Source organism: Histomonas meleagridis (assembly GCF_020186115.1).
Source record: "Histomonas meleagridis strain 2922-C6/04-10x chromosome Unknown contig_34, whole genome shotgun sequence".
NCBI lineage: Eukaryota > Parabasalia > Tritrichomonadida > Dientamoebidae > Histomonas > Histomonas meleagridis.
The window spans coordinates 300,826-325,831 of NW_027150875.1; the positions used below are offsets into that span (position 1 = coordinate 300,826).

Here is a 25,006-nt window from a genome sequence, read left to right on the forward strand (position 1 = left end):
GTGATGTCTAAATTTTGGCGTTTTTGGATGTAAATGACCGGCTAAATAAAGTCGTACATTATTTGAATTTTTAAGAATCGTTGAAAATGATGGATACCACATCAGTGCTGGAAAATGACAAATAACAATCTTCAAAGAATCATCGGAAAGTTCTTTTTGATTATATCCAAAGTATTAGATCTTGGATAAACCCACCAAGTAAAACGGATTTCAGGAGCTGGAAATGTATGTGGATTAAGTTCTACAAATGTAATATTGTAACCCTCGTTATTATATGGAATTTTGTGAACTGGAACTGTTGATTTATTGTAAAGAATTCCATTTGCATAATGTTTTTTTTTTTTTTTTGAAATGATTTCAAAGACATCATGATTACCGCCAACGTGTATTGGATCTGTTATATTTAACTCAGATAATAATTTGAGATAACAATTCCCAGTCAGAAATATTTTTGAGCTATGTATGGTCGAAATTCATCATTTACATAATTGTCTGCAATGTCTCCGGAGTTAATAATTTTTTTAGGCTTAAAAAGTATGAATTGATTTATTCACAGAGTCAAATACAAAATTATAAAGCGTTGGTTTGAGCTCTGCGAGATGAATGTCCGTTATATGAAGAAACCAAATAGGTGGTTTTGATGAATTAAATCCGTTTGAATTTGAATGAAAGATTATTGTTGATGTAGCCTTAGCCTTAACAATAATTGGTATAAGTGGTATCAATGTGATAATTACCCATAAATATTGGGAAATTAAATAAGGAAGAATCCTAAATTGCAGCTTAATTTGAAGAAAATAATATAAAAAGCAAAAATTGAAAACTTTTTTGAAATTTCAAACTCTTTTGTCTCACCCTGTATATAAATGTTAGGAACGAAATTTTTTGCAAAAAATATATTCGAGAACATGGCTTTAACTTAATTATATCGAGTTTACATTGAAAACTTTAACATCTTTCATATGAATATTTATACCAAAATTTCACCCAAATCATTCAACATCATAAAATTTTACTTATATGACATAACTATAAAACTTCAAATTTTCTTCAATATTATAAATGAAATTTTAATTTTTTTACACTGAGTAAACCATTCAATACTTCGTATTAAAGAACTTTTCACAAAAAATCATTTTTAACTTTATTTATCATTTTATTCAATTACTTTAGCAAACTCCTCAAATATCAGTGACTTCTCATTTTCATCGTCACTTTCACTTTCCATTTGCTCATTCTCCTCCAGCTTCTCCTCCACGATTCTCTTCATCGCTTCCTTACACCTCATCAGCATCTGCTTTGCCTCTTCCCATTCGCCAAAACTTTCATCCTGTTCAATCTTGTCGACTTCCACATTAATATTCTTCTTCGCTTTGACCTCGCTTAGGAATTTCTCCAAACCTTTCAACTTCTCTTGTAACTCCGCCAATTCTTTGACATCGAATTCTTCTCTCGGATCAACTCGTGTGAACAAATTTGGAATTTCAAATATTTCGGAAACAGAATGCGAAGCAAAAGGGACAACGTAACCTGGTGATATTATACATACTGAAGGATTTCCTCCATAACCAATTATGTCATTTGACACAATTAGCTTAAATAATTGAAATGTGTCATTCGAATAACGTAAACCATAAAGTTCACTACGTGGATACATTGTAACAAGAACATAAAAATCGTCGCCAGAACGAGTTAATGTGATTTGTGACGCGTTGTTTTTATCCCATTGATACTCAAACTTTGAGTCAATTGAGTCGAAAGTGTTCTCAATTTTTGTCATCTTGACAGATAACCGCTTTTCGTATTGAAAAATTGCGGTTAATTTGATGGGGCAATAGTAAATGTTGCTGTTGAACACACAGATTAAATGCTCTTCATCATAAAAGTCAAAGTCACAAAGGAGCTCATTAGCACCTCCAATCAATATTATTGATTTTTCATTAAAAACACCATTGGAATAATGGAAGAAATAAAATTCGCGTTGTGTAGCAAGAAATGCACCATAAAAATCTTCAGAGGAATCATTCTTTAGAAGCTTTAAAGATATAAATGTGTGGTTTTCAGAATATTTTGGAATATCTGATGATTCAAGCATTGTAGTTAAATCAATAAATGAGAGATGTGACTCATAAACAAATAAAGCAGTGGATTCCCCGATGAAATGAATGTCACGAAGTGGTGAATCATCTGAAAAATTAGAATATTCGATATTATGAAAAGTGACAGTGTTTGGGAGACCGTTAATGAGCCAAACTGCAAATTGCGAAACGATAATTACGCGAGTCCCATTGTAATTACACCGAATTTGTGTTGGCCTTTCATTGATTTGTTGGGGTAATGGAAACCATAGTTCATCTGTTTTTTGGTAGCATAAATGATTCTCTGTAAGAATAAAAGTGGCTGATTTATCACCAGACATGCATATAATATTTCCAAGATCATACCGTGAAAAGTCCGCACGAATAGACGGCACTGGGAGAGTATTTTTACGGGAAGATTCAGAAAATTTTAAGGCAAGATTCTTGAATAACGCAAACATTTCAGCATTGATATCACTATCTCCATTGTTCCAATTCGAAAATGCATATAAATGAGGGATGCTTGACCCATATACTGCCTCAGTTAGTACTTTGTAGATACAATCTTCGCTGTAAATTTTTTTAACTTCCTCAATAAATTTATCACAGTCATTTACTCTGTTTTTAGAGCACATTAAAAGGAGGCATTGCGAATTTTTGTAACCATATTTTGAAATATAATCAGATATTTCTTCTGGTGTTTCAAGTTTAGAAAATAAGGGAATATCTGATTCTTCTTGTTTATTTGTTAAATAAACATTAAATTCAGTTTCAAACAAATCCATTGTAAAATTATAATAATCTTCTGCATTATGAGACATTTTTCGGATTAAAGAAATTCCAGTTTCATTGAATTGTTCGATAACACCTATGTTTATTTCCCATTTTTGTATAAGATTCTTTTGTTTTGTTTCTGCCCCAATCATGAATGACCAAAATGGGGCGCCTTGGAATACGTTTAAATACGCACGAAATGGAACAAAGGAAAGGACATATTACAATCTTTCGTTTGTTTTCTTGTAACAAGATTTTCATGCAAAACATGTTTTAGCTTTTGGTATTTACTTATTGATATTCATCTTAATTCCAAATCGTTTATCAGCTGCATTTTCTTCGGCAAGGCGTGAAAGTGCAAGTTCGGATTGGGTTTCAAATATCAAACCACCATTGATTAAAGAATCAAGTGCTTGTAAAGCCTTATCGGGGTTGAAAGCAAGTTGAACTTCTGAAACATCCTTGAAGCATCCATTCAATACTTCAACGAATGTGTGGATAATATCAAGGATTGCTAATGGATTTTCGCATTCATCGACAACAGTGATAACAAACAAGGAAGCATAGGCCCTATATACAACAGAAACCTTCCTTTGGAATGAATAGCTTGTAATTCCATCGCCAGGAACAATATTGCAAAGATTTGAAGCACGCGTTGATATCATTCTGAAAACCTCATGAGCAAGGCGGTTACGTGTTTCCTGACTCATTTCGACATAGGAACGAGCAAGCCTAATGTCACCATTTTCATTTATGACGTAAAAGGCGTAGATCATTGTTTTTGGCACTTTTCGTTATCGCCGTTTTGACGAAAAGTGTCTATTTCCCACAGTTATTTTTTCAATAGAACGATGGAGTTTTTTCAGGTCAAAACGATGCTTTCATTATTGAAAAGTTCTATCGGCTGTCAACGTGATCTCTCTTCAACTTGAGTTATGTCTTGTACTTATTCAAAAGCAATGAAGAAATTAAAAAAAAAAATTAAGTACTGATTAGGATTTTTTATGGTTGAACTGGCTTGAACACAATTTTTGTGATCTTTGTGTTTGGAGGAAGTAACAATAGCTTTAAAACATCCTCATATCCATTTACTGGTTTGGTTTCTGTTGGTTTTGCCTGAGTTTTTACAGGTCTTTCTTTGAGATGCTTTTTAAAATCTTCTAAAGTCAAATTAGAGAACACTTCTGGAAACGTTAATTGAAGAACTTTCACACAGTCCTGAGGATCATCTGTCTTAATTTTTGTAGTTCCATCTTTAAAAATAACATTAAGTTTCAATTGCTGATAAAGACTTTTACCTCTATATTCCTTCGAAATTGAATCGCCTCTAAAAATAAAGTAGCCACTAGAGTGGTGGTAACTGTACTCTTCTAATTTTGATTCGTATGAAGGTTTCTCTGATTTATTTTCGTCTGTTGTTTTTGTTTCTAAGGGTTTAGCTTCGCAGCCCTTATTTGTTTCTTCTGGTTTGGTGTCGTTTACGTCATTTAGTTCTGTAGGGTTAAGAATATTTTTTAAATCATCAATTTTCATTTCAGAAAGATCTGGAAAAACTAATTTTAGTATTTCAAGACACTTACTTAGGTCGTTCGTTTGGATCTTTGTTTTGTTCATTTTTGGATGAAATGTTACATTTATTCTCGTCTGTGAATAAAAATTTCCTTTCTTATAGATTTCATTCACTTCTTTCCCTTTTAGTTCGAAATGGTCACCAACCTGTTTAAGATCGAATTTCTTTAGCATTTCCATCCCAATCAGAGGGATTTTGTTGTTGGTTTATTAAACGGTCATTTTTTCTATATCTTGTTTTTTGGCATCATAGAGACACCTAAAATATGGAATATTCCATATTCTATTTTTAGGAGAACCTTCAAGGAGGTTTTGAAGAATAGAATGTATTTTTTGATGTTAATTAATTAAGCTGGGTGGAATTTAAAAGAAAATATTCAAAATTAGATACATTTATATTTTATATCGAAAAATTAATCAGAAGTCTCCGTAGTCTAATGGTTAGAATAGGAGTTTAACACGCTCTTGACGGCAGTTCGATCCTGCCCGGAGACAATTTTTTTCTTTTTCTCCTTTTTCTTTTTTATCAAGCATATTTTATGTAATTTTTTAATAGCCAATATGATCATTAAAATATCTCCATACATTTCAAAGCTTTGAAAAGCAGAATCAAATAATACTGTGAACAAATTTAAATTTTCATTAAATCTCAAAAAATTAGAAACTAGAAAGGTTAAGATCTCAAGGCGTCCTTCAAAAAATAAATGCCTCCTTTTTGGCTTCAAAAGCACATAAACGAGCGGGAAAGCATTTCATAATCCTTACTAATTATCCACTTTCAAAGATTGAAAAAGCTTTTTGAATCAATTCAATTTACCTTAAATTTTGAATACTTTGCCCATCTTTTGGCGCGATTTTTGACTTCACCAAGCCAATTTTTGGAGAATGCTCCTTTCCAAAAGCAAGCATTCTTTTAGGCATTTATTAAATGAAAAATTCAAGCTGAAATATAAGAAAAACAAAGAAACAGATATCGGAGAACTTACAAATGAAGTAATCCAAATTATTCTCAGAAGTCCATTTCGAGAATCTGACGTACATGAAATCCTCAACAAAATAAGTGTTTTATTTTCTCAACAAAGGTTCAACTTATTACATAAAATGATTATTTCCATTGATAACGATGATTTAAAGACACGTTTAATGTGGATCATAAGCAAATTGGTGGGAAATTGTACATTTTCATTTCAAGTTTCTCCAGAGGAATCAGCATTTTATTTCACTCAATTATTTTTTTCAAATAATCAAGAATTTTCAGCAAATATCATTGCTTCTTTATATGATTCTAATGAAACAGTTCGCCATCAATTCAAAGAAGCCAATTGTATTTCATTTATTATGGTACATAGTAATCCTCCAATTTTTTCAAAATTGATATTAAAATTCACTAAAAGTTTTCCAAACGAATTTGTTCAATGTCTTCCAAAAATATTCGATATAATCCTTCAATTAATTTTTCATAAGTCTTTAAATGTATCTGCAGATGGCATTGAATCATTAATCAATTTAATCGAACAAAAATTTGTTACATCTATTTCCGATGACATGGCTCAAACATTAGCAACACATTTGTTTACAATTTTATATGATGAAAGTCCACGAAACATAACTTTATCTCTTAAATTATTAATTCTTTTAAACATTCCGCCATTTGAACACATAGTGATGCTTAAAACTTTTATGGAATCACGAGCAACTTCAATAGAATTAGCTGTTCTTCAAGTTTTCCGACATTTTGCTGATATAATAACTAATTGTAATCAAGAAGAAATGATAAAACAAATTCTTTTTAGAGCAATTCAAACTCAACCACGGATTGTTAGGTTTAATTCATTGATTACTTTGTTTTCGTTTAAAAGATCTCATGAAGAAGATGAGTTAATAATCGACGAATTGACAGAATTCGTAGAAAACGAAGACACGTCAAAGGATGCGCTGATTGGCATTCTTTCAATTTTGAGATCAGAAAATGAATCTCCAAATTTGATATCAAGAGTAAACTCAACTTCGGCATTCGACGAACTGTTATACTCCGATGATGAGGAAATCTTGCAAATGGCAAATGAAATAGTTTCACTAATAGATAATTGTTAAGGAAAAATTTTTCACTATATAAAATAAAGTAAAAATTCAGATTTGCACAAAAAACTTTATAAATTCTTTACAGAAATTGTTGGTGAAAAATTCAAACATGAGCATATTTTGTGATGAAATCAAGATTAATGAAAACCATTATTAGTCCGATTTTTTGAAATTCTTGTGTTCCAATTTAAATTATCTGGAACCGCTAGCCATAGAAACAATTACACATCAAATTCCTTGCATGTGCAAAATATTATATATGTAATTGAACCATTTTAAATCATTTCAAAAAGATAAAAAATTTAAATATTTTCATGAAAAAGATAAATTATTAAGTGAATGATCATTAAAATTTAAAGATATACATATGAACAACTGATTGAGCAACCAAAGGAGATTAGTGTTTATCTTTTCAAAGTTATAGTTTAAGTTGTTCGCTGAAAGCATCGAAGGAACTGATTTGCTTTTTGGATTAATTCTCTATCGCGCTTTCCATTTTTTGTAATCAGTTTGAAATTGAAACAAGTCGCTTGGAGATGGTTCCACAGGAAAATCATCAATAATGCTTCAATTTACACAAAATATTAGATTACGATCCAACAATTGAAGATGTTTACACTCGCGCAATTACAATTGATGGTAAAGATTTTCAATTTAATATTCTTGATACAGCAGGTGCTGATGACTTTTCACCATTTCGATTGAATTCTATTCGGAAAGCAAATGGTTTTGTTATTGTTTATTCCATTGAAGATCGTCAAACTTTTAACGATGTTGAATACTGGTATGATTTTATTCGCAAAAAAAATGCACCATTTTTCGTTTGTGGAAATAAAACTGATCTTAACACGCGAGTTATCAGTCGAAATGAAGGAGAAACTCTTGCTAAAAAATTAGGAGGTCACTTTATTGAGACATCAGCATTGAATAACACGAATATTGAAGAAATGTTTATTGAACTTGGAAAATTAATAGTCAAAAAAGGACAAAAGACATGTAAAATATATTAAACATTGATTTTCTTTAGCTAAAGTTTAATTTATTTTTTTTTTATTAACACCACAATAAATAAACTTATTGAATTTGATTAAAAATATTTTTGTTAGTTGATCTGAATGTTAATTTAATGATATTTACTAAGTAAATTATGGAGTAATTACTCTATATTTTATCAATATTTTAAAGTTGTACTATAATTTAAAATGATTTCAGATATTTGCCAGAATAAAATTAATATTTAATAATTTCTTTATCATTTATTTCGTCCAATTGCATCCAACAGTTAATGAATCAAACAGTTTGCAACAAAAATGCAAATGGTGAAAACCTTTGAAAGAACATGAATTTACTATTTATTTTTTATTATATGTTGAAGATAAAAGAATTTACCATGATTCCAATTGGTCACTTCGGAATCTTTTTTATATTTAATAATATTTTAACATACAGCTTTTCAAAAATCGCACCCAAGAATAGCAAAAGACACCTTACATCGTTTGGCGAATAATACAGACTAGTGTACATTTAGGATTACTATTTATAGTAAGTTTTATTCTTGATTTGTATTGTTATTATTTTTTTACGGGTATACTGGTTTCTTGTTTTCTAATTTCACTAATATAAAACAATCACCCAGTCATTTTACATATTAGCATAATTATATTTGCGCATAATCTTAATAATTCTATAACACACCTTCTAGAAAGTATACTCAAATTAATTTCTTATTCTTCTTGTTTCATAATTTCCATTCTGTTGTAATCGCTTTTTCAATGTATTATGGTTAAAGTTGAAAAATTGTTTCAAAAAGTTTTATGGACGCGTCTACTTAAAAAGTGGAATCGACAAAAACAAAAAAAAATTAATATCAATATTGTGATTTTTTAAAGGGTTAACAACACTTCTTCTTTTCTTCTTCAACAAGTCTTGTTTCGACATCATTTCGTTTGGGAACCAATGTCAATAATTGATCAAACATTTGTTGAACACCTTCACCAGTCTTTGCTGAAACAGCGAAGTAATTAACTTTGTGGTCAGTTGCGAAAACTTTGATTTCATCTTGCTCAACTTCAATTTCATCTTGCATTTCACATTTGTTTCCAACGAGAATTAAAACAGCGCCCTGTGGTGCCTCCGCTGTAAATTCATCAAACCATGATTCCAAGTCCTTAAAAGATTGGTAATTTGTCAAATCGAAAACCAAAATTGCTGCAGCGGCTTCCTTATAGAATGCCTTATTTAAAGATCTGTAACGTTCCATTCCGGCAGTATCCCATATTTCAACGATTGGGTGATTTTCGTTGGTTGTATGGAATGAGAAAAAAGCAGCTCCTGTTGTTGGTTGAGTTTCTTCGAACTTCCCTTCAACAATTCGAGATATGAGTGTTGTTTTACCAACGGAAGTGCTTCCGATGAAAATGATGTGTGTTCCTCCTCTTGTTGAAAGATTCATAATAAAGTTTTGTTTCCTTTATTTCAAATTTGTGAGCACTTTTTCCTCGGCCTTAGCGGTTAACAACCGGCCGCTAACACTTTGGCATTCAATTACATAAACGGACGATCATTATCAGCTCAAAAAGAGAAAGAAACCATCTGACAAAAAGTTTTCTGATAAACAAAAAACAAAATCATAGAAAACATTGAATACATTCAAAAAGATTTACACCGATTAACCAACAAAACATTGGAAGAAGTATTTTATCATAATGTTTTTTATTATTCAACAATTTGTAACATATATTTAGCTCGCGCAACACATTCAGCTAAGCTTGCTTCTTCTCGCAATTCATTTTCTAAAAGGATTTCTCTAAACTCATCAAAATCTTCGTTATCAGTCCCTATTGCTGAAAAGTATTGAGCCAAAGCTTCAATTATCATTAAAGTTAATTCAATATTTGATTCATCTATTGATTCCAATATTGTTTGTATTATGTCTACATTTTTTATTGCATTTATTACATTAAATGCTCCCTTATTAAGAAGGATAATTACTAACATTAAAAAGTGGAATTTAATTTTGTATTGATTATCAACAAATATATTCAGCAAATTTTGTAAATTATCAGCAAAATAATCATCGAAATCATTCGAGTTCTTTGCTATATAACATAAAAAATCAAGTAAATAAATGACATCATTTCGATTTGTAAATTGTAATTGGTATTCAATTTTTTGCATGAAATCCCCTTCAATTACATCATTTAAAATCGAAGGCTCAAAGATGCAACAATTATATAAACAAATAAAACAATCTTTGTTCATTTGTAAATTTGTTTTTGTAATTGAATTTTTAATAAGCCCTAATAAATCCGCCATGACAATGAGCCCCGGATAAAACTTTGAGATTTTTGTAAACGAATGAATGACAATTTCATGGTTTTTGTATAAAAGAAATTTATTGAAAAGAAATTCGAACATTTCATAGCCATGATCAAATGTACATAATGAAGAAAGAAAGAAAAAAGAAAGTGAAAGAAGTTGTTCGTTATTAATTCTTTCTATAAAGGAAAACATAAAATTGATTATTTCTCCTCGAACTAAAAAATGAGATGTTTCAAATGAATTTGTTGCTAAATTTGAAAATATCCGAATTATTTGCATTGCGTATTCCTTATTTTCTTGTGTGGCATAATAACAAAGGATTGAAATTAAATCACCTGAATAAAAAGATTCTGGTAATTTTTGAGGGTATGAAGTTATGAACTCGATTGAATCTAGGATGAAACATAATTCATTTGTTTTATTTTTAAAATACACTTTATTAAAATATGTTGTATTTGATCTATCCGAATTTGCTTTATTGGTTAATCTTTGAATGATATATTTAGGAAATGGTGATGCAAACATTAAGTTAAAATTAGGCCGATATTTTGTATTAAGTCTGGATTTTTTAAAAATGAATAAATCAGATTTTGTAATTTTTTCCCATTCTGGAGATGAAAATCCAAAATCCTTAAGTGTTATCAAGTGGTGATCATCGATATCATAAAAACTAAATTGAAAATTATTTTTCCCTTTATATACAGCCATTTCCAATAATTTTAACGGTCGTTTTTACCTATCGGCGGTTTTATTCAAATTTTGTCAAATTTGGCGCAGCCACATAAGAAATGTTAGGCATTCTATTCGCATGTTTATCATTCTCAACACCTTTTATCATGTTCGACAAAAAGGTAAGCGATGACGAAGGTAGAGTCGGTGAACCTGTCTATGTTATTTATAACATTTACAACCTTGGTGATACTCCAATAACAGATCTTCATATTGATGACTCCGGTCTCATCATCGATCAATGGGATTTCCCAAAGTCTGCAAGCAACTTAAGATGGAACGTTCTTGAACCAGGTAAAAATTTATCATATGTTTTCACAGCAAAACCACTTATCACAGGAAACCTTAGAATGTCTTCCTCTCGTCTTAGGTATGTTGCTGATGGCCAAAAGAAGATTGCTTTGTCATCACAACTCTTTTGGTTCAATTCAAAGTCAACACATTCCATTGGTGCTAAAGCAAATCTTCTTGGATATGGAATCACAATTTTAATCGCTCTTGGTTCAATTCTTATTCCATTTTTCCTTTGGAATCTTAATAAGAACACAATTGAAGTTCCAAAGAAAGTCAAAACAAACTAAACTAAACAACACATAACACACACTCAAATTTTTTTTTTCATTTTTTTTCAACCAAATTTTTCTTGTTCTTATACATAAAAAAATAAACGTTCGACAGTCACAACGCTGACCAAATAATTACGGTTTTCTGATAGCATTTGCGCGCGACGATAAAATAAATGGCCTGTTGCATTCAAATTTCAAATGAGGTGAACTGATAACCTCCGAAGATATAGCCGACCACTTTTAAATGCTGTCTTCTACTGAAGCATTCACACGTCTTGTTTCACGTGCAAAGGAGCTCAAGTTCGGCGCACCAGCTCGCCAACTTCTCCTTGAAGGTGTTGAACAACTTGCAGATGCAGTTGTCGCAACTCTTGGTCCAAAAGGAAGAAACGCTATGATCGAACAACCTTATGGCCCACCAAAAGTCACAAAGGATGGTGTCACAGTTGCAAAGAATATCGAATTCAAAGACAAATGGCATAACATGGGTGCACAACTTGTTATTAGTGTTGCTCAAAAGACAAACGATCTCGCTGGTGATGGTACAACTACAGCCACATTACTCACACGCGAAATCTATCGCGAAGCCTTAAAAGCTCTTTCTGCTGGTCTTGATCCAAATGAAGTCAGAAAGGGAATTGCAATTGCTGTCGATACAATTGTTAAAGAACTTTCTAAGATCACAAAGAAGGTTACCACACATGATGAAATTGCACAAGTTGCAACAATATCAGCTAATGGTGATAAGACAATTGGTACTCTTATCGCTGATGCCTTCAAAGCTGTTGGCAAAGAAGGCGTTATCACAATCCAAAACGGAAAGACATTCGAAGACAAACTTGATGTTGTCAAAGGAATGAAAATTGATCGTGGATATCTTTCACCATACTTCATGACAGACACAAAGACAATGAAGTGTGAGTATGAGAATCCATTAGTTCTCATCACTGATCAAAAAATCAGCACATTCCAATCAATCCAACCAATCCTTGAAGCTATTGTTGCATCAAATCGTCCACTCCTCATCATTGCTGATGATGTTGAAGGTGATGCATTAGCAACACTTCTCATCAATAAGCTTCGTGGTGGAATCAAAGTTGTTGCCATCAAAGCTCCAGGTTTTGGCGAAAATAAGAAGGCCACACTTCAAGACATTGCCACTGTTACTGGCGGCACTGTCATTTCCGAAGATTTAGGCCTTAAATTGGAAACAGCTAAACTTAGTCAATTAGGTACATGCGAAAAAGTTACTGTTTCCAAAGATGACTGCATCATTATGGGCGGAAACCAACAAAAGGATGCTGTCAAAGGCCGTGCCGAAGAAATCCGCAAGCAACTTCAAACAACCGAATCCAAGTACGAAAAGGAAAAGCTTCAAGAACGTCTTGCAAAGCTTACAGGCGGTGTTGCAGTAATTAATGTTGGCGGAGCTTCAGAAGTAGAAGTTGGCGAAAAGAAAGATCTTATCGAAGATGCACTTAACGCAACACGCGCAGCTATCGAAGAAGGTATTGTCCCAGGAGGTGGTGTTGCATTGTTAAATGGCGCAAAGGCATTGAAGAACATTAAGCCTGCGAACATTGAGCAGAAGACAGGTATCGAAATAGTAATGAGAGCTGTTACAAAGCCAGTTAAACAAATTGCAGAGAATGCAGGACAAAGTGGAGAAGTTGTGGCCGAAAAGATTATGGCTATGAACAATCCGAACGCTGGATATGACGCAAGAGGCGATGAATATGTTGATATGGTCAAGAAAGGAATCATTGACCCAACAAAGGTTGTCAGAATGGCACTAATTAACTCATCATCAGTCGCTTCAGCTATGACATCTGCTGAAGTAATGATTGCTGATGCACCAGAAGACAAACCAGCAGCACCACCAATGCCCCAAATGGGTGCTCCAGGAATGTACTGAAGAAGTAAAAATAAGAATTTATAATTTTGAATTTTGGGCTGCCCCATTCACATCAAATTTGATTGATTATGACACTGTCACTTTTTAAACGTTTTGTGATACGTTTAATCGTTTACATCACAACTTTTTGTTTGGTGAATGTTCGGAATATTTGCTTATTTTACAAAAAGTGTAAAAAACTTGTTGCTTTTGGCAAAAGTGACATTGGTTTTACAAACATTGAGAAGGTAAAAAAACGTTTATTTTTCATTCGACAGCAATGTGAGTGGATGAGTGTTCTTCCAAGAAAAACTTTTTTTTGAAAACATTTGAACTAACTTTAATGCTTTATTTATTAAAGCAATTCTAATTTCATAAAATTGTCTTCTTTAAAATCTTTTGCAAATGGATCTTCTTCAACAATGTTTTTATTGTATTCAATTGAAAAGTTATTTTCGTTTTCTTCAATGCACTTTGATTCTTCTTGTGTTTTGTTTTTATTATTTCGAAAACGAATTAATATTAATATTAATGAGAAAACAAAGAAAATAAATGTTTGAGATCATATTAGTAAAAGTTTTGCAATTCTTTATCAAAAAAATTTTTTTAAAGGAATTACCAAACCTAAAAGGTTCGTTCATAGTAAATTTTGTGTGGAATTGCTAATGAAAAACTTAACATTTTTATTTTTCAGGTAATTGCCGTATCTTAATGTTTAAGAATCAGCTGTAAGGATTGCAGCAAAACGGCTGAAGAAAACATTGACATTATCTACAAGCCTGAGCGTTGCTGGACACAGTGAAATCTGAGCAGCAATGCTATCCGGCTTAATTAAGCCGCGTATTGTAATAGTCGACTAGAACATGAATTCGTTGGCCGGATTGTTGGATACACTCTTTGTCGTTGGAAATGCGTGCTAAGAAAAGCTAAAGTTTTCATTTACAAAGTTGTAAAGATTTTTGTATGAAAATTTATTCTAGAATCTTTTATTCCAAAATAGTTATCGAATGATTTATGTATTTATTTGTTTAAAATTTTGGACAAAAGAAACAATTTATGTTGTTGATCGAATAAGACTCTGAATTAGAATTTTCATTTGTACTTTTTTCAAGAAGTAAATTTGCTAACAAATTTCCATGTAACATTTTTCTGTGCAATTTGAAGTGCTGTTTCAAATTATTAAAACATATTCCAAATGATTAAAACATATTTTAAATTATTCAAACGAATATTCTTTGCATTAACATCAATTCCTTCTTTATTCAAAAGTAATTTTACTATTTCTATATTAATATTTTCAACTGCTATATGAAGTGCTGTTTCAAATTATTAAAACATATTTCATATTTTTTAAACAAATATAAAATTATTCAAATGAATACTTTTTTCAGAAAATATTATACATATATATAGTTCAAACATAAAAATGTGTGGAATGATGTATCGCGCCAAATATCTAAACGGCTCTCTAAGAAAGTGAATTCACTTCTCACCAATAAACACCTGAAAAAGTTTCACAAAAAATGGGAAGTGTTGTACTTCACTATCATGGATGCCACAATCTCGAACAAGAAAATGATAAAAACATTTATCAAGTCGATAAGTGAATTAAAGAAAATAGGAACTGATGTTACATTTGTGATTTGCGAAAACGATTTATCAATACAGTGTATCAACAATACTCAAACAATACTTCCAATCATCAAATTCAACGCGTCTGCCTTTTCTGAGTATGATTATCTTTCCAATAGGCCACGCATTACACTTCAAATAGTTGCTTCCAATTTCTGCTCGTGTTTCAGGCATATATCTTCGCCAACCAAACTTGTTATCCGTATTGATGAGGAAACGCAAAGTCTTCATTTCCATGTTTATGATCGGTTTGGCATTATTCATCATGTCAATATTTTTACATCCAAAGCACGTGGTCGATTCATCACTGCCCAAAGTGTTAAAACCCTTTTTATTTCCATTGATGCTAAGCAATTACTTAAAACCCAAAAATCGTTCAAATCAGCATACATCGGACTTAGCGCGGATTATTCTGGCGAAAACGAACAAATTTCATTCCGTTCATATTGTGATGAAAAGAATGGTACCTCTAAGCTCATAATGCGGCAATCTTGTCTATGCGAAATTAAGATCGAAAAAAACGGAACCAAACCTGTTCTGTTCTCATCCACTGATTTCGTAATGGCGCTGAGGATAGCGAAACTCGCGAACGAAACAGCTGAGTTCAATGTGTCAGCTCCGGGAATGCCATTACTTGTAACCGCAACGAACAAAATGAATTCTGTTTCTGTGGAGTGTTCATTGGCTACGATGACGGAGGCAAATCAGGATAGTGTGTTGCCATTTGAGGGTGAAGAGAAAAGTGATGAATAAATGTTATTTTTGACAACAAAATATTTATTGCGTTGAACGTAACTTATAACTTATTAATTTTTTCTAAAGTGAGTTTTATAAAATATTTTTGGAGTAGTGAGCATGACAATGTTAAATAGGAAGGAAAAAAGTGTACAAGGTGATAAAAATGTTTTTGAAAAAAATTATCGAAATAACCAATGGTGACAGGTAAAGCATATAATGTAAGTGTATGAGTTATTTTATGGTATTTCACTATTGAAGTTTTTTTTAAAATGTTTTACAAAATACCCATGAATTTGTTCCATCACTTCGAATGAAATCTTTTTAATAAATGTAAGTGGTTAAAATTTTAGGCACAGAGCGAGAAAATTATGTTATGTTGCTTTCGTTCCTGTAAATTGAATTAAAAACGATCGTTTTCATGAAATTGATTTATTCACAAAACAACACTTTTTCGGCGGCGACCGTTTGGAATTAAATAACGTACATTGGAAATGGAGAGACAAAAAAGACTTCCAGGCCAAAAGGAAGATGAAACACAAGAAGAATACTTGGCTAGGGTTGAGGCACGTGTTCAGGCACGTCTAGATGCTGAAGCAAATCAGGTACCAGAGAGATTCAGTAATTATCAAAGACCTGAAACTCTTCAGGATCAACATCCTGTCTTCAGAACTACAAATCATGATTATGGTGCTGTGACAATGTCTGATTACGAAAGGCCAACTGTATACAAAACATGTTCAAGGCATTTTACAGAAAAGGAACATCTTGGTTTTAACTATGAACATGGAGGAATGAACTTATAAGAATAAATACAAAACATTGTTTATTTTTCTAGGTTATTAATAAAATCTTTAGGAAAGATATTCAAAATTTCCTGAATTCCTGATGTTTTAAGAACCATTGATAAAAGGATTTCTTTTTTTTAATTTATATGAATATAAATTTTACATAATTAAAATGGAAATTTAATTAGCTTATCACAACAACAGAAAAAATTCAATGGTTGTTTAGTTCATTCATTTTAATGTAAGGATGGAGATGGAACTTTGTAAATTTGAGAAAATGATGTTGTCGTATCTCCCTTCTCCATCAAAAAGTAGTCCGCTTGTTTTGTCCATGGCTGAATTTCATCTGTGTTTGCTTTTGTTTTCCTTATCAAGGGTCCTCCTTGACCGAGACTTTCGCTCTTGTGTCCGATATCACTTAATACAGCAAGTGAAATATCAAAGTTTCCTTGTGGAATTGTAATAGCTGTTGACCCTTTTTGTGACACATTTAAAGTATCAGCATTTGACGTATAATTACATTCATTACCATGAAATTGTGATTTATTTCCAACTGCATCTTTAACTATGTACATCAACCCTTCAACTGCATTTAATTGGTCAGACATGGCTAAAAATTGGTCATTGCAATCAGCAAGTGTATCAATACAATGTTTTGAAAGACTTACAATTGTATCTTGGAGAACATCCATACATTGAAGAATTTGTTTTTGATCAACATTTCCATTCAGAAGGCCTCTCATTGCTTCAAGATTTTCTTCACATGGCTTAAGAAGTTCTTCCATTTTTTATCTAATTTTCGACAGATAAATGTATTGACAAAAGAATTATAGAATTTTTGGATTACAGATTGCGTAAAGTAACCAAAATAAGTTAGATGAAATGTGATTTGAAATGGTTTTAAATGCTCCAAAATTTCATTTTATCTGGTAAAATTGCGTCTGGTAAGACAAAAATATTATCAAGCATCCTAGAAAAACTTACATGCCAAGTTCCATGCTATGGATTTACTGAAAAATGTATTCATAAAAATAATACAAGAATTGGATACGATGTTCACACAAATTTAAACGGAGTTAAAAATCAATACCCATTTGTTAGGCTAAAAGAAAGAATATCAATGGATGGAAATATTTTCCAATTTGATCAAGATACAATCAAAACAATAGAAAAACAATTTTCTAACTTCACACCAACAATACAAAAACCATCTCTCATATACTTTGATGAGTTTGGTAAGCTTGAATCTAATTATAAAGGACTTAATAAAGCCATGAACATTTTATTGGAAAAATTTGAATCTCAAAAAATTCCATATGCAACTATCTTCGCTGCAAGAAAACAAAATATCCAAGGAATCCACAAAACAATGAAGCAGTTTCTTTCCAATTCAAAAAAAGAAACTGTATTTGAGATACCTCTTCATGTATCAGAAGATGAATTAATTAAAACAATTCTCTCTTCCCTTAAATAAATCAGATAAATTTCTATAGTATATTTTTCCTAAGCCTGTTTCATGAAAAATTGTAACAATTTTGTTACAGCCCCATAAATTTATGAATTGATTTCTTTTCAAAAGAAAAAACTTTTAATGTATAAATAACGATGAAATTAGATTCAAAATATAACTTTTTCATTAGTACGATAAAAAAATTTATATATATTTCACACAAGTCTTTTGTTGTTTAGAAGAGCTCAGAATTATGCATATAATATAACAAATTCTTTATTATCAATAATCGAAGTACAATTCCGGGTATGAGCACAATGCTACAGCTGCATCTTCACCCATTCTGGCGAAAAACCGAACATATTCTGTCCGATCTAACGAACTATCTTGAGATGTAACGAGGTCCATTGCGTTATATCTGCATGTTCCCGCATCATATACTCGATATAAATATTCGATAAGTTCATCAGGACTGACACCAATCGATTTATCTCCTTTGAGATATGCATCAGTCAGCCAAAGTATAGATGGAATGTGATTAATACTTGCAGCAAGGTTTTTGAGAGTTTGCCATTCATTCTTATTATCAAGAAGGATTCCGCGGATGGCTTTTGCAAAGGCTAAACCGCCTCTCTTCTTTCGCATCCATGATGTAGAATATAGAACTGCAATCTGACGTAAATATTTGATTGCCTCAATATAATTGGGCGGAGTTTGGCTGAGATATTCATCAGCCATTATCTTCTTACAGATAACTGAGCCTAAGGAAGCAGCTTTTTCGATATGAGTAAGTCGATCTTCTTCGGGGGTTTCTGGATGAAATGATAATATTTCTTGGCAAACCCAAGAATCTTTGCATTCATCAGCTTGAAGAACTTCATATGATTTACTGATATTTTGTTCGTTTCCTTCAATTCCAAATAAGAGTATTAAAGAATATGCGGCAATAGCTGGTGGAAGTTTTTCATCCAAATATGGTTGAATTGCCTCGATAAGTGGATCTTCAAGCGATCCATTCTTATATGATGAATATATTTTGTTCAACTTTTCGTATTTTTCTGTATCATTGCGAGGAACAGCACAACCCCATCCTCGACAAAGAAACCTCATAATTGGTTCTGCTGGTTGAGGAGAAGCAAAACAAAATGGTGGCAAAAGCTTGCGAATTGCAAGAATTATGATAGGAAACATTTTTTGGCCAAAATTGAAAGAAATTGAATTAAATGTAAAATATTCAATATTGTTTTTTGTTAGAAATTTGATCGTATTAAACGATCAGAAAGTGACATTTTAAGGTTTACAATTACAATTTGCCGTATCTCATATGAGATTAATCAAACTGGTTCTTTTATAGCATTAAATAAAGCATATAAATATTTTTATCACTGGTATCAATTCCTTTTTGTTCAAGAAGTAATTTAACGATTTCTGTATGACCATTTTCAGATGCTTTCATAAGTGCTGTGATAAATAATTTAAATAATTTTCAAATATTATTTTGAAATCCAAAACCATTAAAATAAATATTAAATAAAACAAATAAATATCTTTGGCATTAATATAAATCCCTTTTTGTTCAAGATGTAATTGAACTATTTCGATATTACCATTTTCAGATGCTTTCAGTAACATCAATTGGAACCGTTGCCTTTTCAAACTGTAAAAATCTTATGTTTCAAATGAAAAATTAACTTATTCTAATAACGAAAATGATGGAATTTTCTTCAATTGTATACTTTCCACCATGAAATTCAAATGAAACATTTGATTTTATAACTTTGATAAAATCATTTGAATCATCTTCGTTTTAATTCCACTTATATTAATTTTTATTGGTTCTAGTGCATTTAGCTCTTGCACTTCATCAAATGTAATGATTCCTAACGAAGTTCCATTTATTTTAGTGCATTTGGTTGTTATACTTTATTATTAAATTTTACAATTCCTGCTCAAGATAGTAATATTATAATTTCTACTTTTCCTTTTTGTTCACAATTATAACCAACTATAATTGGAAGAAGTGTTAAATCAATTTATTATTGTGCATTCGAATTTTGTAATAATCTTCAATGTATTTAATTTTTAGATGAAAATGAACCAATTATTATAATCAGTTTTTTTGAATCAAAAATTTTTTGAGCTTTAATATCAAAATTTTATGACAACAGAATTTGTAAGGAAAGTTCTTGCTAACAATATATTTTATCTTAAGCAAAGGAATACTGAACACGAGTTTGAAGAACATTGCAATTTGCATGACAAAGCACCTCCAGTGATTAGCAATGTAACAATAGATCTAATTAATTATTTAGCAATAATCGAAGTATGATGTTGGAACGTTATACACATTTAACGTTGTATCATATAATAGTGAAGGCAAAGAAAGTGATAATTCAGAAGCTGTTGTTAATGTACAGGACTTGAAACGATAACTTTAGAAGTAGGCGTACAAAATATTGGCTCTGATGCATTCAGAGGATGTACAAACCTTGTGAATATTTATATACCAAATTCTGTTACTTCAATTGGAAATCCATTTTTAGAATGTACAAATCTTCAAATTATTAATGTTTCAGAAGAAAATTTTGAATATTCGAATTATGAAAATGATGGCGTTTTATATAATAAAGAAATTACACAAATTATTAGTTATCCGAATGGGAAAATTAAAACATTTACAATTTATAATTCAGTCACTTCTATTATGAATAATGCTTTTGCTTATTGTAATAATTTAGAAACAATTTTTATTGATGAAAATGTTCATTATAATAATTCTTGTGCATTTCTTAATTGTACATCACTTAAATGTATTCATTTTAATGGAGAAATTTCACCAGAAATTCAAAATGATGCATTTATTAATATAAATGCGACAACAGTTATTACATTAGAAACATATCAAAATGAAACATTTGGAAATATGAATATTACTAAGGGAACAACACTTGACGAATGTTTCCCGCCAACACTCACATTCACACAGAGTAATGCATTCACCAACTCATTCACTGCATCAGTTGCTTATTCAGATTCACTTCCATCGGATGTAACTTTAACTTTAACACATTCGTTCACTTTAACTCACTCATTATCTATTACACTTTCGATTACATTTTATAGAAAATATATAAATACAATTTTATTGTTAACATTTGAATCAACTTATAGTTATATATCGACAAATGTCATTTATTACGATTACACTGTTATATATTATTTGTCTTATTATAGTTATTATTATGACTTTTATACATTAGTTGTCACTAATGATACACCAAAAGATAATTCGATATCGAATGAATTGTTAATTGGTATTATATGCGGCACTATTGTGATAGTTTTGATAATTGTCGGAATTGTTGTATTTATGATTAAATATCAATATAAGAAGCGAAAGCAAAATGAAGAAGAGATGAATATTTCAGAAGAAAATATAGGGTGTTCCACCCCTACCGTAGTATCTCTTTATATAGAATAGATACAATAATATTTTTTATATAAATAAAAACACTAAATTTAATGGGTTTTGTTTTTTATTTAAAAATAATTTTTGTCAAGTCTATTATTAACTAATAATCGATTTTTCTTTAATTGAATACAAAAAAATGACGTTTAAAATTTTTACCCCTCCATTATGGAGCTTGATCAAAAATCAATCACAATATATCTCGCGATGAAGGGAATGTCAGCAAAAGCGATTCATACTGAAATGGAGATCATATTGGGTGAAGAATGTATTTCATATTCAACAGTATGTAAATACCTCAGACAAAGAAGTTTTAATCAAACAATGTCACCTAACATTAGTGAACCGATTACCCCTATTGACGAAAATGTTGATTTAAAAATTTTGGAAATTTTAGATAAATTTCCATATGCTTCAATAAGACAAATAGCTAAGTTAACAGAGATTCCAAACACTACTGTATATAGGTATCCTACTGAAAAGCTTGGCTATAAAAATAAACTTTTAAAGTGGGTTCCACATTTACTTACGGAAGATATCAAAAAACAATAAGTCACTAAATCAATTCAACTTTTAAAGACATTAGAGATTGCAAGACATAACAGTTATAAATATTTTATAACGAGTGACGAGTCCTGGTTTTATTATGATAATTATTATGTTCGACAATGGATACCACGAGGAACAATAAGCAAAAGGACTATTACGCAAAAAAAAGTAATGTTGACGGTTTTTTATAATCCACACGGATTTGAAGTTATTGGCTTACTTTCAAAAAGAGAAACATTTAATTCACAATATTATGTAAAATATATTTTATCAAAACTATCCAAAAAGAATGGTACAAATCCTAAAAATGACACAAGAAACATTACTGTACATGCCGACAATGCAAAACCGCATAGGTCGAGATTCACAACTTTATATATGGACTCCAACAAGCTCAAAAGGGCACCTCATCCCCCCTACTCCGCAGATATAGCTCCTTCAGAAGACTTTTTCCTATTTGGGTATGTAAAAGGAAAATTGGAAGGATTTCAATATGAGAGTAGAGAAGAGGTTGAAGAAAAAGTGACTTCGATATTATTAAATATACCGAAAGAAACTTTGCAAAGCGTTTTTGACGAATGGGAAAAAAGACTTAAAAAAGTTATCGAAACAAATAGAGAGTATATTTAATAAACATTTCATTTTTATTAATAAATTTAAAAAAACTTAAAAAATGAGTGAGATACTACAGTTGGGGTGGAACACCCTATAGAAATAAAATTAATGAAATCGATAATACATTTTCAGTTGGGATTAATAATTCAAATATTGAAGAATATCCATTTGCAGACGATTTCAAAGAAGAAAAATTTATAAGTCAGATATAAATAAACTTATTTTAAGAACAGATAATTTTTTTATTAAATATAAACATTTTCGTTATTTGGCAAATTTTATGTTTCCTTCCATTAAATTTTATATGTTTATTATAGATATGCAATAGAAACATTAAATTTTCATGTCAAATTATTTTATTCAAAATCTTTAGCATATGGATACTTTTCAAAATGAGATAAATTAATAACATTTTCTGTGTTGATTTTGTTATTGATTGCATTTGCATTTTCTAGATAACTTATAAAACGATTTCGTTTAATACGTCATGACGTATTAAAAAGATAATAAAATGTGAAATAATTAAAATAATTTTAATAAACATTACAATTACAATAATGAGAATTTCTTGCGTTTCCTTATTTTTATTTTCCTATTCTTTATCTGCATTCTGAAAAATTGTATGAAAAGCAGAATAATATGTAACATATGATGAATATTCAAGAATGATATAATAAACAAATTTCGATTCAATATAAGAATAAAATGATTTAAACATCAAAAAGTAATATTTGAGAAAATATTTTCGGATATAACTGTTTGTGTAAATGCTTGTGTTAAAATTAAAGTTTGAACATATGTTACACCAAATTGTAATGATTCAGTAAATGCATTTGATTTACTGAATTCATGTCTTGACAAGACATATTGAGAACACACTCTTCAACTGTTGAACCTTTTGATGCTCCAGAAATTATTTACTTTTATTTAATAATTATTCTAATATTTTAGTATTTTATAATCTAATTTGGAAATTATTTAAATAATGGTTGCATAGAAATTGTAAAACAATTGTTCTTGAACAAAAAGGAGTTGATCTTAATGTTAAAAATATTTGTTTGTTATATTTAGAATTAATTATAATTTTATATCACAAAATAATATTTGGAAATTATGAAAATTATTTAATACAGCACTTATAGCTGCACGTAAAAATGATCTTATAGAAGTAGTTAAATTACTTCTTGAACAAAAAGGAATTTATGTTAAGATGTTTATTTATATTACAATATATTCGTTAAACATATTTATAGTTTAATTCGCAAGGCAATAAGAAAGTCATTTATGTGAATTTATTTTTAAGAAAATTAATTTTCCATGTTAATATTCATATAATTAATGTGTTGTGAAATTGCTTCCCAATGCTCTTCGAACCATTTAATTAGAATGGTCTTTCTTCTTTTTGCATCTCTATCTAATGTGATTTTAAGTTTTTGACTTAGCTGATTTGCAATTTCAAGCAAAAAATTATGATTAATATTACTTCCATATATGTCTTTTAGTTGTTTCCAAACAAGGCTATTTTGAGGTTCCCAATTTTCAATTCTTTTTGCTATGCGAATTTTTTCTTGTGAAATCCAAGGCCCATGGTTCTTTGGCAAGCTTATTGATTCTTCACTGGAAATCAATGCGTTTTCATTTGGCATTGATATTATAGAAATAGGATTTCTAAAAGAATCTACTATGAATTGTAATTGAGAAAAAGCAAAATCTGAATTTTCTGGATTTTTTAAAATAGATTGTTGTATTTTATCGAGTAAATTTGAAACTTCTTCTTGAATAATTTGTTGTCTCGGAATCATATCACCATTTTTCAGCGGGTTGAAGGGCACCCCAAATAACATGCATGTCTTCGCGAAGACAGAAATTTTGAATACTTTATATAAACCAAGCTGAAGAGGAAATCAATGCAACATATTACCTACAGACCAAAAATATGGTATATTATTGGTTCTGTTTTCCCTGTTGTTTCTGTCGCTGTTTGTTGGGCTATATTCTATGGTACAGGACATTTTAAAAATGGGTGGTTTGATGAAGGAGGTCAAAAAATAACTTTTTCTCAAAAGGTTCTTGATATATCTGTGACTGTTATACCTTACCCTGAAAACAAAATATTTGCTGTAGCAATGTGTATTGAGGCGGTCATAATCACTTTTCTTTATCTTATGAGAAACAAAATCATCGTCAGTTATTCAGAGAAGCATCACCTCAATAACATTGTTTATAAGATTATACGGTTTCTTATGTACTTAGCAAATATAGCTGTTCCACTTGGATTGGTTTTTCTTTCAACCATTACCTTGCAAAACCAAAAGTTTCTTCACTTATGCGGTGCGTTTGTGTTTTTTGGCGGCAGTTGTATATACTATTTAATTACAGATTTTTACCTTAAGAAAATGAATTATGGGAAAACATTCATTGCATCGATTGTAGTTCTCGCTGCTCTCATTTTTCTTTGTATATTCTCCATGATTGATGACGAATCCATTGATAAGTATTCATCTTTGTTCCAATACTTTCTTGCGCTATCAATTTTTGCCAAGATTTTCTGTATGCAATTTGATGTGCCTCAGCACTTCTTCACAGTTTCTTTGTGAATAAACACATTGTTTTTCTAAAAACTATGTTAAATTGAGATATGGTGAAAAAAAAATTTACTCATGTTTCCTTCATGATATGTCTATAGGATTAACTTTAAGTTCGTTGATGCGTTTTCTTGGTTCTATAAAATAAGTGTTTGATTTCTTGGAAAATA

General features: G+C 30.6%; 9 protein-coding genes across 9 annotated transcripts; 4 read left to right on the forward strand and 5 right to left on the reverse strand.

The window, feature by feature from the left end:
• Positions 1-1,156: 1,156 nt before the first annotated feature.
• GO595_005471 (uncharacterized protein) lies at positions 1,157-2,713 on the reverse strand (the record flags this gene model as incomplete). The annotated part of the gene is made up of 1 exon (XM_067918717.1): positions 1,157-2,713. One exon carries the CDS (start codon positions 2,711-2,713, stop codon positions 1,157-1,159), a length of 1,557 nt encoding a protein of 518 aa, XP_067774421.1.
• Positions 2,714-3,139: 426 nt separating this feature from the next.
• On the reverse strand, positions 3,140-3,628 carry GO595_005472 (AP-3 complex subunit sigma-2; the record flags this gene model as incomplete). The annotated part of the gene is made up of 1 exon (XM_067918718.1): positions 3,140-3,628. The coding sequence occupies one exon, from the start codon at positions 3,626-3,628 to the stop codon at positions 3,140-3,142; it is 489 nt and encodes a 162-aa protein (XP_067774422.1).
• Positions 3,629-8,394: 4,766 nt separating this feature from the next.
• Positions 8,395-8,955, reverse strand: GO595_005473 (small GTP-binding protein; the record flags this gene model as incomplete). The annotated part of the gene is made up of 1 exon (XM_067918719.1): positions 8,395-8,955. One exon carries the CDS (start codon positions 8,953-8,955, stop codon positions 8,395-8,397), a length of 561 nt encoding a protein of 186 aa, XP_067774423.1.
• A 1,657-nt stretch (positions 8,956-10,612) lies between these two features.
• On the forward strand, positions 10,613-11,134 carry GO595_005474 (translocon-associated protein subunit beta; the record flags this gene model as incomplete). Its single annotated transcript, XM_067918721.1, has 1 exon — positions 10,613-11,134. One exon carries the CDS (start codon positions 10,613-10,615, stop codon positions 11,132-11,134), a length of 522 nt encoding a protein of 173 aa, XP_067774424.1.
• Positions 11,135-11,363: 229 nt separating this feature from the next.
• GO595_005475 (chaperonin 60) lies at positions 11,364-13,034 on the forward strand (the record flags this gene model as incomplete). The annotated part of the gene is made up of 1 exon (XM_067918722.1): positions 11,364-13,034. One exon carries the CDS (start codon positions 11,364-11,366, stop codon positions 13,032-13,034), a length of 1,671 nt encoding a protein of 556 aa, XP_067774425.1.
• Positions 13,035-14,561: 1,527 nt separating this feature from the next.
• Positions 14,562-15,398, forward strand: GO595_005476 (uncharacterized protein; the record flags this gene model as incomplete). Its single annotated transcript, XM_067918723.1, has 1 exon — positions 14,562-15,398. One exon carries the CDS (start codon positions 14,562-14,564, stop codon positions 15,396-15,398), a length of 837 nt encoding a protein of 278 aa, XP_067774426.1.
• A 476-nt stretch (positions 15,399-15,874) lies between these two features.
• GO595_005477 (uncharacterized protein) lies at positions 15,875-16,186 on the forward strand (the record flags this gene model as incomplete). Its single annotated transcript, XM_067918724.1, has 1 exon — positions 15,875-16,186. The coding sequence occupies one exon, from the start codon at positions 15,875-15,877 to the stop codon at positions 16,184-16,186; it is 312 nt and encodes a 103-aa protein (XP_067774427.1).
• Positions 16,187-16,404: 218 nt separating this feature from the next.
• Positions 16,405-16,953, reverse strand: GO595_005478 (uncharacterized protein; the record flags this gene model as incomplete). Its single annotated transcript, XM_067918725.1, has 1 exon — positions 16,405-16,953. One exon carries the CDS (start codon positions 16,951-16,953, stop codon positions 16,405-16,407), a length of 549 nt encoding a protein of 182 aa, XP_067774428.1.
• Positions 16,954-17,900: 947 nt separating this feature from the next.
• On the reverse strand, positions 17,901-18,809 carry GO595_005479 (uncharacterized protein; the record flags this gene model as incomplete). The annotated part of the gene is made up of 1 exon (XM_067918726.1): positions 17,901-18,809. One exon carries the CDS (start codon positions 18,807-18,809, stop codon positions 17,901-17,903), a length of 909 nt encoding a protein of 302 aa, XP_067774429.1.
• Between the last annotated feature and the right edge of the window lie 6,197 nt (positions 18,810-25,006).